The following is a 13560-nucleotide window of genomic DNA, read 5'->3' as shown; positions in this document are numbered from 1 at the left end:
AATCTCTAGGAGACAGAACGCGTCTCCTTCCTGAGCGGTATGACAGCTGCGTCGTCCCATGGTGTTTATACTTGTGTACTATTGTTTGTACAGATGAACGTGGTACCTTCAGGCATTTGGAAATTGCTCCCAAGGATGAACCAGACTTGTGGAGGTCCACCATTTTTTTTCTGAGGTCTTGGCTGATTTCTTTTGGTTGTCCCATGATGTCAAGCAAAGAGGCACTGAGTTTGAAGATAGGCCTTGAATTACATCCACAGGTACACCTCCAATTGACTCAAATGATGTCAATTAGCCTATCAGAAGCTTCTAAAGCCATGACATCATTTTCTGAAATTTTCCAAGCTGTTTAAAGGCACAGTCAACTTAGTGTATGTAAACTTCTGACCCACTGGAATTTTGATACAGTGAATTATAAATGAAATAATCTGTCTGTAAAGAATTTTTGGAAGAATTACTTGTGTCATGCACAAAGTAGATGTCCTAACCGTCTTGCCAAAACTATAGTTTGTTAATAAGAAATGTGTGGAATGGTTGAAAAACAAGTTTTAATGACTCCAACCTAAGTGTATGTAAACTTCCGACTTCAACTGTAAATACAAAAGAAAACTTACTTTACAGTGGGTTAATTAGAAGGGTATTACTTTACTTATTACCTTAGGTAATTTGTAACTATATATCTGCACCTAAATTAACTATTATTTACCATTTAAGTGGAAATAGCTTTAAAGAAGTATTGATAAATAATGCACTGTAAAATCGAATTTAACCCAAATCTAACTGAAAACAAATATCCAAAGTTATCTAAGAATGGATGTATGACGGGGATTATATAGTTAATGCCACACACACACACAACACTAGCATGATGTTGCTTCCATAATTATTCCACAAAAACACTAGACTGTCTGTCAAAGCGCTTTGGCCCGGATAATGAAGTCAGTGGAATGATAATCATACTGTAACTAACACTAAACACTTGTAGCCTGTTCAATTTAATACCAAAACAGGGCTACTATACTGCCAAAAACACTACTCTTTCCGTTTCAACCATATTGTATGGTGTTTCCATTTGTTTTCATGAACACACTACATTATGGTGGGTGTGATGTAAGCCAACCAAGTGCAGTGACAACACTAAACTATACGTGACAACTCATTACACTAACCACACAACAAAACAAAAGGTCAAAGTATACATGTATACATTAGCTTTAAGTGCTTCCTCTCTTATGTATTCTCTTGTATCTCAGATAAATTAATGTTTGTTTTTACTAAGGGTGCGTTCGTAAATTCACTCTGGCCATCTACTCTGATTTCAGAGCATTCTTGTCTGAGTGTCAGAGCACAGAATAACTGATTCATTTACGAACGCGCAACACCCGTTGAATATGACCGGTGTCAGTAAACGTCTCCAAAAAAAAACATAATTAAATTGTTGCCAGCAGCACAGTTATAGTCACCAACGCTCTAGACAACATGAAAACAGCCTAACTAGCTCTGCTAGGGCAAGTAAAATGGTCAGAGTGAGGTGTTCTCTCACTCTGACCACTTCCAGTTTGTGTCTGGAAGTAGCTAGCCAACTTTAGCCAGTTAGCTTGGGTGCTTGTCTGCCGTTGTGAGGTCAGAACGCTCAGATTAACCCTATTCCTCGGCCAGAGCGAAATGCTCTGAATTTACAAACGGAGAATCTGACAACGCTCTGAATATACGAAGGCCCAGAGCGCACTCTGGCACTCCAGAGTGAATTTACGAACACACCCTAAGTAATTTGATTTCTGGGGAATTGTCTTTGCTCTGTGCCCCTCTTTCTTTTCACTTAATGTATTATATTATTTTCATATTTTGAAGCAATTTACACCAAAAGTGAGGTAAAAGATAATAAATGACTAAAATATATTATGGGATGTTTTGGGGATTTTATATATCTTAATTTTCCATAGTAGTTTTTATTTTGATCAGTATCCTCTCATAACTGACCAACAGTGTCTCCTCTTACACTGTGGTCCACGTTCCGTGTCTCCTCTTACACTGTGGTCCACGTTCCGTGTCCCCTTACTAAGTCTTTGCCTAAGAAAGGGTTCACAAAGTTATGTTCTCTACTTCATTTGTTCTTGTGCTCTAAAGCACTGCAGTTTGTTTTGATCTCTTCTGTGCTATTAACCCCATTACTCAGATTTCCAGTGTTATTGATGCCATTTCTATGCTCACCGATCCAAGAGAGGTCTCTGATTCATAACCCTATATTCAATGGAATGGCTATTCTGTGGTACCAGTCCCTGTCTCTCATATTGTTACATCCGAGATGTATGGCTGTTAAATAGTTATAATTCTGCACTGTTAAAATGAATAGATGGAAATATATTTACCTCTTTAGGGCTTTCTGAAAATATGTGCTCCTCATCTAAACGTCATAGCCTTTTTATTGTTATGTTGTTCTTTGTTGCCTGGATGTGCTATGCAGCACTATCAATAAAGATTGAACATTAAATATCACTTTTATTTGGTTGATTTTGTGCATTAAAATATATTGAGGCATTCACAATAGTATCATCATTTTAACTTGGTTTATCTCAAAATGATGAGGGGCAATACATACAGTCAGGTCCATAATTATTGGCACACTTGATAAAAAAAGACTATACAATAAATAATGCAATTCGGAAAAGGCTCAGTGTAGTTATCCTCGCAATGGGAGGGTGCTAGAGTATTGAAAACAGGGGTGCCAATAATTTTTTTACCCTATCTTTTGAGACTTGTTAAACAAAATCTATTTTTCTGAGAAATTGTATTAGTATAAAATAACACTAATTTACACCGTTTTTTGAGCATGCAACAGAAAGTCTACACCCTCTTGAACCTTTTTCACGTTTCACATTTTGCTGCCTGAAAATTACATCAAAAAAGGGATTAAATTGGATTTTTTCCCCTACAGATCTACACAACCTACTCCACATTTTCAAAGTGAAAGAAGGTTATAGAAATGTTTCTAAACGAATAAAAACTAAACTGAAATATCATAATTGGATAAGTCTCCACCCCCTTGAATTAATACTTGGTGGAAGTCCTTTGGCAGCCATTACAGCTGTGAATCATTTGGAATAAGATTCCATCAACTTTGCACAACTCTTAAGGTAACATATATCCATTGTTTTTGTCAAAATTGCTCAAGCTCTGAGACTGAGACTAGACCACTCAGGAACACCTCTTGGAAAGCCATTCTGGTGTGTCTTTGGCATCAAAATGTGTGTAATTGTCTCGCTGAAAAATCAAACTCTATCCCAGGGTTAGGTTTTCAGAAGACTGAGGTGGGTTTTCCTCTAACCTTTTACCTGGGCTTTGCCCCTTCCATATTTATTTTGCTCCTGACATACTCCCCAGTCCCTATCGATGACAAGCATACCCATAATGTGATGCTGCCACCAAAATGTAGTTTAGAATTTAAGCCAAAAAGTTAATTTATTTGCTGTTTTGTCTTGCAGTATTACTTAACAGCCTTGTTGCAAACAGAATGGATGATTTGGAGTGGATTTTTTAGCACAGGCTTCTTTCTTTTCACTTTGTCATACAGGCCAGTAATATGGACTGAATGTAATGTTGTTGATCCCTTTGTATTTTCAAATATTGTGGTGGCAGCATCATGTTATGGGTATGCTTGTCACTGGCAGGGCCTTTGGAGTTTGTTAGGATCAAAATAAATATGAAAGAAGCAAAGACCAGGTAAAAGTTATAGGAAAACTCACTTGTCTTTTGAAAACCTAACCCTGGGATTTTATTTTTCTGCAGGACAATTACACACATTTGAATGTAAAATACACATTATCCGTATTATTATTATTATTATTATTATTATTATTTATTTTTTTGTAGGTTGTGTAGATCTGTAGGAAATAAAGTTCAAGGGCATGTAGACTTTCTTTATGCAACGTAGCTCAGTATTTGTATTATTTCTTTTATTCAGTCTTTTTTTGCTAATCTTTTCAAGGATACCAATCATTATGGACCTGACTGTATCTGAGACATTGAAAAAGGTAGGAACTGAGAATTGAGAAGTCCATGCAGGGACGGACTGGGACCAGAATTAAGTATGAACATTTCTAACACTGGCCCATTTTCTTCCCCCAAGACCAAAATTATTAGCCAAATAATTTTGTGAAACAAAAAATTATATCTAGCATTTGCCCAACCTGCTCTATGGCCAGTCTGCCCCTGAGTCCATGGCCCAATCCAAAATGGACCCCTAGACCCTATGCACTTGCGGAGATCTGAGAGGATTTGATTCGTATAAGCATTATGGTGAAACTTAAATTTAGCCTATCAGAGGGCAAGGTGGAGCTATTACCATATTGATTGCACATGTCTAATATTATCAGATCTCCACAAGTGCATAGAGTGTAGGGTCTAGGGGTCCTTTAGGGATTGGGCCCATGTGTCGCATGAAGCCAATTGGGTAGTGGCTGTAGTACATGGCTCTCCATCCCTGTTCCTGGAGAGCTACCTTCCTCACTCCAACCCTAATCTAGCACACCTAATTCTAATAATTAGCTGGTTGATAAACTGAACCAGGTTATTTACAACTGGGTTGGAGCGAAAACCTACAGGAGGCTAGCTCTCCAGGAACAGGGTAGGAGAACCCTGCTGTAGCATAATTTCATACCTCTAGGTGTCAGCATAGACTTGGAATCCTGATAAGTAAACATTTGGTAACACTGCTACTGTAGGCTCCCACACATGATGTGAATTTAATACCTAATGATGAAGTGCATTTTAACATTTGCTATTTGCTGTCATAACTCATAAGTAGTTAAGACATCCTTACAATAAATCACTAGAATGTACAGTTGAAGTCGGAAGTTTACATACACCTTAGCCAAATACATTTAAACTCAGTTTTTCACAATTCCTAACATTTAATCCTAGTAAGAATTCCCTGTTTTAGGTCATTTAGGATCACCACTTTATTTTAAGAATGTGAAATATCAGAATAATAGTAGAGAGAATGATTTATTTCATCTATTATTTCTTTCATCACATTCCCTGTGGGTCAGAAGTTTACATACACTCAATTAGTATTTGGTAGCATTGCCTTTAAATTGTTTAACTTGGGTCAAACGTTTCGGGTAGCCTTCCACAAGCTTCCCACAATAAGTTGGGTGAATTTTGGCCCATTCCTCCTGACAGAGCTGGTGTAACTGAGTCAGGTTTGTAGGCCTCCTTGCTCGCACACACTTTTTCAGTTCTGCCCACAAATTTTGAGGTCAGGGCTTTGTGATGGCCACTCCAATATATTGACTTTGTTGTCCTTAAGTAATTTTGCCACAACTTTGGAAGTATGCTTGGGGTCATTGTCCATTTGGAAGACCCATTTGTGACCAAGCTTTAACTTACATTTACATTTTACCTTTCGGTTACTGGCACAACGCTCTTAACCACTAAGCTACCTGACTGATGTCTTGAGATGTTGCTTCAATATATCCACATAATTTTCCTTCCTCATGATGCCATCTATTTTGTGAAGTGCACCAGTCCCTCCTGCAGCAAAGCACCCCCACAGCATGATGCTGCCACCCCCGTGCTTCACGGTTGGGATGGTTTTCTTCGGCTTGCAAGCAACCCCCTTTTTCCTCCAAACATACCGATGGTCATTATGGCCAAACAGTTCTATTTTTGTTTCATTAGACCAGAGGACATTTCTCCAAAAAGTACGATCTTTGTCCCCATGTGCAGTTGCAAACCGTAGTCTGGCTTTTTTATGGCGGTTTTGGAGCAGTGGCTTCTTCCTTGCTGAGCGGCCTTTCAGGTTATGTCGATATAGGACTTGTTTTACTGTGGATATAGATAATTTTGTACCTGTTTCCTCCAGCATCTTCACAAGGTCCATTGCTGTTGTTCTGGGATTGATTTGCACTTTTCGCACCAAAGTACGTTAATCTCTAGGAGACAGAACGCGTCTCCTTCCTGAGCAGTATGACGGCTGCGTGGTCCCATATCAAATCAAATCAAATCAAATTTTATTGGTCACATGCGCCGAATACAACAGGTGCAGACATTACAGTGAAATGCTTACTTACAGCCCTTAACCAACAGTGCATTTATTTTAAACAAAAAAGTAAGAATAAAACAACAACAAAAAAGTGTTGAGAAAAAAAGAGCAGAAGTAAAATAAAGTGACAGTAGGGAGGCTATATATACAGTAAAATAAAGTGACAGTAGGGAGGCTATATATACAGGGGGGTACCGTTGCATAGTCAATGTGCGGGGGCACCGGCTAGTGTTTATACTTGCGTACTATTGTTTGTACAGATGAACGTGGTACCTTCAGGCATTTGGAAATTGCTCCCAAGGATGAACCAGACTTGTGGAGGTCTACAAATTTTTTTCTGAGGTCTTGGCTGATTTCTTTTGATTTCCCATGATGTCAAGCAAAGAGGCACTGAGTTTGAAAGTAGGCCTTGAAATACATCCACAAGTACACCTCCAATTGACTCAAATTATGTAAATTAGCCTATCGGAAGCTTCTAAAGCCATGACATCATTTTCTGGAATTTTGACAGACTTGTGATTCACATACACACACACACTGCCTCTTTGTTAAACCGCTCAAGGACAAACTGTGTCTGGGGTTGCTGACTCGAGACAAGTTGTGGAGATAACAACTAATGCCTGGCAACAGTGAAGCGCCAAGGGGCTGGGACCAGCCTGTGCGCCAACGATAGGCTGAGTAAATCTAAACCACGCTCAGACTCTACTCTGATAGGCCTGCTTGGAGCAGGAACTATCTCTGTCAGAGTATTTAAAGAAGAACTTATAACAATGGCTCAGTTCTCTGACTGCCCTGCGTGGTTTTTCAGTGGGCCCGTATATACGAACATCATATTTACCAATTCAAGTGTTTGCATTAATTAAAATACTAGTCTATTTTAGAAGACGTGTATTGACCTCTTTTTGTTCCTATACCAGATTTGAATTGACGCAACTTGACAGACTGTCCCCATAAGAGAACCGTTTGAAGAACCCTTTTTGTTTCCAGGTAGAACCCTTTTGGGTTCCATGTAGGGTTCTACATGGAACCCAAAAGGGTTCTCCTATGGGGACAGGCGAAGAACCCTTTTGGAACCCTTTTTTCTATTTTAGTGGATACCAAACTGTATTAGAAAATCTATGTATAGGCCTATGGGTCGTTTTGATAAGCCTCATGGTGGGCCTAAATGAAAAATACATGAATTTGGGAAAATATATTACTATGAGAGTAGGCCTACTCAAAAGTCTACTTTTGTTTTAGGCCACTTCACTGTTAAAGTGACATCTAGACAGCGCACACAGCTATAGGCTACGCCTCTGTGGTATTCCCCCATGCCAGCCAGAAAAACAGGTTTCCCGCCACATCCCCCTCCCCTGAGTCGGTGGACCAAAACTGAAATGTATTAAGACCAGTAGACCTACTGTCTGAGACATAAGATATTGTCTTACCTGCATAACTTCATGACGTGTTGGAAGCACTTGTTTCATGTGCAGTTGGCCAATATGTGCAGCTCCCACACCTTTATGCATCAGTCAGAAGTCATCTTTTGAGACTGGCGGCTGCATGCTTCGAAGACACCGAAAAATATGTTGTTGTTTTTTTCAAATTAAATGGCAACTAAATGCCGTTAATTTCAATTGTGTTGTGTAATCCGTTTCATAACATTTCAATGAATAGAAAGGTCTAATTGTGCATTAACCAAATCTTTAAGCAGATTATAATGATTAATAAATAGTGATTTAAGTAATGGTTTCTGTTCATGCTGGAATGGGGAGTAGCTCGTGAGGCGAGGCGCGCGCGCACCATGTCTACGGCGCGCATACACAGAGAGAGAGAGAGAGAGAGAGCAGAGAGAGAGAGAATAAAACTGATGCAGTTAATTGTTTTAGACACTGAAGTTGTTTCAATTCATTGTAAAAGCTGTAAAAATTGACCAACATCATCAATGTAATTTGACTGTCATATAGGCCAATACAATATTATAGGCACAATATGGCACAATATTATTTTGATTATTGAGGTCAAAAGCTTCAAACAGTCATGCACATTCTCATTGTATACACGACTTCATTAATTGGATTTCAGTAAGTAAACCCCTGAATACAATGCTGGTTAGACAAAAAAGATTAGTCTAGAAAATATTGTATGTGCTATAGGTAGCACATAAAAGCTTTCCCTGTAGGGGAGATGCGCTCCGGTAAACGGTATCGACGTCTCACCCATCGATCAATGTCTTAACTGCTAGAACATGTTACACTATCACACATTTATACAAACGTGATGTACTTACCGAGAATACACAATGACTCTCACGCAAAGTGCGCAATAGTATCTTCCAAGATCTTCAGCCTATACTTGAGAATCAGTGAAAATGACAGTCACAGTCACATCTATCTTTCCCTCTCTCATAAGAGCTTACCAAATTCCTCTTCATGTAAGCACTGGCGGTTGAGACAGCCGAGAGGGAATGCAAAAATATTCCACCGCATAGTGTGCGCTCCAAAAATATTCCACCGCATAGTGTGCGCACCTCTCTCTCTCTCTCTCTCTCTCTCTCTCTCTCTCTCTCTCTCTCTCTCTCTCTCTCTCTCTCTCTCTCTCGCTCTCTCCCTCTTTGTCTCTACATGTCAATCTGCAGCTATTAAATGCGTGGCGGTGAATCCTCCTCTCTATTTGGACCTCTCCTCAACATCACAGTGAAAAGAGAGCCGTGGGAAAACGCTAAAAAAATTCTTAACTGCAGCTGTTGGGGCTGATCGGGCGTGAAGGACAAGTCGAGCTACTATCAGGTAAAGAAACGCTGTGCTGTTGTATGAGAGGAATGGGTTTCTCAAACAACAAGACAGGCGTAAAGACTGCAAGGTTTGCCCAATGTTACTCATCGGACTTAGCTGATGCGTGCGTAAATGTAACCATACAGTGCGTCTCCATCATACATGGGCATGAGTGAAAACCCTGAATTATTCTATTATTCTACCGACCCAACTGCAATAGTTATTAATTGCAGTTGGAGTATTACAAATGTAGAAGTAAAGTTTGTATCAAAATTTGCTATAAATTGTTATTCTTAATTTTTTTCAAACATTGGAAATTACAACACAAGCAGTTGGCAAAAATATAATTTAAATATATCCCAATAAAACACATCTAATTGGTGTTTATTTATTTAGGCTTGGTTAATTGGACATCATGTATTTGAAAATGACGTAGTGTCTGTATGACGGTCCATCCTCTACGGATTGTGGTCTGACCAAGGACGCAATAATTTAGCCTATTAGAGGTTGCAGACAATGGATGAAAGGGGATTTATTGTATATATTGCTTGGGCTTGGTCGGTTCTGAAACCAAATTAGGCATAAACAGACCCAGTGAAGGGCTGCTCACACCTCTGTCTATTTTAGTCCTTTTATGAAATGATAAATGTATTATCCCCTTTTGGCTTTAGATTGTCATTTATTTTACATGCAAATGTTGCATCTCATTCAATATTATACAGATTGTTACCTGTGACCTTGACAATATCAGACATATAAAAATGTAGCTCTTGTATACAAGCATTTCTAAAACTTGTCTGTAAATAGTGGCATAGTAGCATTCCAGGCCAGTGACTACACTTGCTGCCTGCACTTTATTGATTTTTAAATATGATATTCTATGTATTTATTTTTACTGACTGTCAATCATTAAAGGGGCAATCAGCAGTAGAAACTATAACAAAACACACCCCACCGCTGTAATGTTTGTAACGTAAACAGAGCTATGGATGTAACAAAATCATAAACAGAGCTATGGATGTAAGGACTGACCATCCATGATATAAAAATTATAGTTTTAACCATATTTTGAGTGTTTGATTACGTTTACTTTGTTGACAAATATTGGAGTAAAACAAGCTTATATTTTGGGTTCTGATACTGTACGATAGTTGAACTAAGCTCATGAGGCATTTATAAGTTATATTCATCAAGAATCAATGGGTATATATCGCTACTTTATAAGTCCAAAAATGTATGTAGGAACTGCTGATTACCCCTTTAAGATTTAATAGTGATGTGGCCTTTAAATGTGTGTTTTGGTCTGTAACAAGGTTCTCAATCTTATTTGTAAATGTCCAATAGCGATATTGGAATTGATAATTTTATCTGTGTTACTCTGGAGGGAAAACTCACACACCGCGCCCCCATAAGGGGTTGAATGTCAACTGTTATTATAGGGTATTCAACCACTTTATTTGAGAGCAATGTGCAGCTTTTCCCTCCAGATTGTGAGCATGATTTCTGAAGACCGGCACACCTATGCCAAGCATTGACACATAGTTCAACTTTCGTATTTATTCTCTCTCTAGAGCATGGCAAGTCCTCTGGAGAAGGTGGTGGCCCAGAAGAAAGAGGCCATCGAGGCTGTGATGGAGAGTTTTGAGCGAGGGGCTGAGGTGTTGGCCAGCGCAGTAGGGGAGCTCTTCCCTCTCTGCGAGGCAGCCGCCCCTGTCCTACGACTAGCCCTGGACAACGTGCAGAGCAAAGAGGTCTTCTATGTCAAAGAGCAGTTCCTGGCCGTGAGGAACAAGCTGGACTTACTGTCCACCCAGCTGGAGGACATTGACTGTGAGATTAAGAAGGGCCGGCTGGATTCCCAGTACTTCTCGGTGGAGGAGAACATCAGGAACCAGTTCCGAAAGTACATGGACATTCTGGAGGCCAAGTCACAGTTTCGGGAGGTCAAGACGAGGTTGTTTCTGGAACACTTCTCCAAGACCGGAGGGGAGAAGAACCTGTATGTGCTGTATGATGCTCTGATGGGAACCAACAGCTTTGGGGAGTCCATCTTAGAGGTGGTTGAGAGGTAAAGTGTTCTTAACCATGCTAAATGGGCCTTTATGCACCTGTGGTGCATTGTGGTTGTTGAGTATATTAGTTTGAGAACACTTGTGGCATTAATTTGAACTGTTTACTTGTGATCATGGTAAATAGTGGTTGCTTCTCCATCTGTGTCAGGTATGAGGCGAGAAACAGGCGCATACTGGAGGACTTCTGTGTCAGGATGAAGGAGCTCTTCTGCCTGGGCCTGATTGCCCTGCTGGGCCACTGTGCCCTCACCAAGGGCCCCGATGAGGAGCAGGAAACCATCCATGACTGGAGCAGCAAAATTGAGAAAGTGGAATCAAAGATGAAGGCATGCATCGAAGTCTGCGTAGCAGCCTTCCCTGAACAGGCCTGCCTTGACGCCCAGCGTCTTCTCCAGGAAAAAGATGAACGCAATCTTCAGGACACGGCTCAGGAAGTACAGGAATTCCTCACCAGGAAGTACGACTGGGTGAGCTGGTCGGTCCGAGTGGTTAACCACTCTGGCAGCAGCTATCGGAACTGGCGTGCCGGGGACCACTTCCAACACATGGCTGGTCAGAACTGGTTCGAGGTGTTGCAGGTGAACGATACCAACCTGGTGGTTTCCTACAGCACCAGACCCCAACCGGTGCCCCTCGACTGCATCCGGCAACTGATGGAGGGGCCGGGGAAGAAGGGCGGTGCCCAGGCCGTGGTGGAGGTCCTGGAGAAGCAGCTGGCGGGGTTCGTGGTGCATGCTGTCAGTCGCCACAAGGAGAGCGAGGCCACCTGGAGCTTCCCTGAGGACTGCCACTACTGGGAGAGGCACAAGAACGTGGCGCTGTGCGTACACTCAGAGTGATGCTGATAGAGGTGCAACAAGTCAGACAAATAGGGATCATTTATGTAATCAACCAGAGGGGTTATTCTAAATTCTGAATTGACCACCTCAAAGAGGATGTGTGGGGAATTATAGTAAATGGTGATGAGGTTTTGTGAATTCGCCATGTAGTTTGTGCTAGTCATTACGTAATACTATGCACTGTGTATAGCAAGAAGCTTTGGTGGCAATTAGATTCACTGTATATAAATCTGAATGTATTGCTAATTTGAGGCAGTGTTACCATAGCCAAGTGTTTGCAGAGTATTTAATGAACTATATATGCATTTTATTATAAGTGACTAACCCCTACCATAGCGTATGACCACATTTTACTCAATACTCTCTCATAGTTAAATAGCTTAACTCAATGCATCTTACCCTACTGCCAAATACTCAGTTGTTGTGAGGAATAACCTTGCTGGCCATAATTCCAAAGAGATGATTTTGCTGAGATTGCAACTGCTGAGCTGTGCTCTCATTTTGTCTCTCTACGACACAGGCTGGCCTACATTACACTGAAAGAGAGCATAGAAGCTGATTTGCCGACCGTGAAAACAACTTGGCACTCAGTGTTCTCTACTGTGCCTTGTCTTCACAATACACTCAAACCCTTGCTTCTGAACCCATATCAAGCATTCTGCAGTAGCAGAACTTTAATGGTATTACCTCCCGAGCTGTGCCTATTTGTGAACAGATTATTTATGCCAGTTGTTACAGCATGGATGTGAAGTGATGTTTAATTGACTAATCTTTCTAATTCGCACTAATTCAGTCATAATAAAAACAGCATCCAAATTCTACATTAGTCATTATGCTTTATGACAATAAACGGTAACACATCAGCTGTTATTGGATGTATACTGTATATGAGTGTGTCTTGCCTGTCTTGTGTAAACATGTTGACGTCTATTGCCATTAAAGCAAGCTAGTGCACCCACACTCAACGGGGCCCCTACTAATTGAATTGATATTTGCACATAAGTCAGCATTTCCTGACCACAGCTTTGATTTGATAGTCTATGAATTACATTTGGCTGCGCTAATGTCCTGTAGACGAGCTCCAAAGCGCATGGATCAGCATGATGGAATCACACATTAGCCGTGTTGGAGGTGGAGAGCGGTGGAGACGGCCATCATTTCTGGGCCGGTGGAGTAGCTATATGGTTCTGGCAGGGCTTTAGCCTCAGTGCTACGCTATCGTAAATCAAGCCTGTCAGAATTCATCGAGCACAGTCTGTAATATACAGTGCAGTAGGAAATATACCTTTTTTAATTGTCCCCTTGTCTCCCATGCACCCTCTCTTAATGTGTCTATGGGATATGTGAGGAAAACATGGGTTATGAGATTTCTTATTGTTCACTAGGGTGGCTTAATAGGGTAACATTGCTTCTCTCTGAAGATCGAGTTTCATAGTCAAGGGTATGAGTTCAATAAGAAGGGTCTCATTGATCATACATTTACCACCATTGAAAAACAGGTGGTGTCTTGAAAAGTGATAGAATGCTGCAGACCAATGGGTGTGTCAAATAGTCACCATGAAAGAGCACTTCTCTTCAAACACACAACAAAACCTGTCCTGCAGACTACTGGTGAAATGCATCATCACAACAGGAAAAACAATGCCACAAAGTTGAATTCTATTGCCACATTTTCCCCAGGAGGACTCTGTGACAATCACCATTGAGTAGATTGGACACGAAATCCATCATGTTGTTTGCTCAGAATGGCTGAGTCCCCTAATGTTAGGAGACATTAACGAACAATCAGCAACAGGTTTTTTGGACTTAATATTTTAACCTGCTTAGGCATTCTAATAAACCCTATCTAGTAG

At 40.5% G+C, this 13560-nt stretch overlaps 1 protein-coding gene across 1 annotated transcript; it reads left to right on the top strand.

The window, feature by feature from the left end:
* Positions 1 to 8507: 8507 nt before the first annotated feature.
* LOC121543091 (protein rapunzel-like) lies at positions 8508 to 12591 on the top strand. Its single transcript, XM_045225990.1, has 3 exons — positions 8508 to 8811; positions 10368 to 10864; positions 11017 to 12591. Exons 2-3 carry the CDS (start codon positions 10371 to 10373, stop codon positions 11705 to 11707), a joined length of 1185 nt encoding a protein of 394 aa, XP_045081925.1. The 5' UTR covers positions 8508 to 8811; positions 10368 to 10370; the 3' UTR covers positions 11708 to 12591.
* The last annotated feature ends 969 nt before the right edge of the window (positions 12592 to 13560 follow it).

This window comes from Coregonus clupeaformis, chromosome 17 (genome assembly GCF_020615455.1).
Source record: "Coregonus clupeaformis isolate EN_2021a chromosome 17, ASM2061545v1, whole genome shotgun sequence".
NCBI lineage: Eukaryota > Metazoa > Chordata > Actinopteri > Salmoniformes > Salmonidae > Coregonus > Coregonus clupeaformis.
This window is presented reverse-complemented; position numbering and strand designations above follow the sequence as displayed.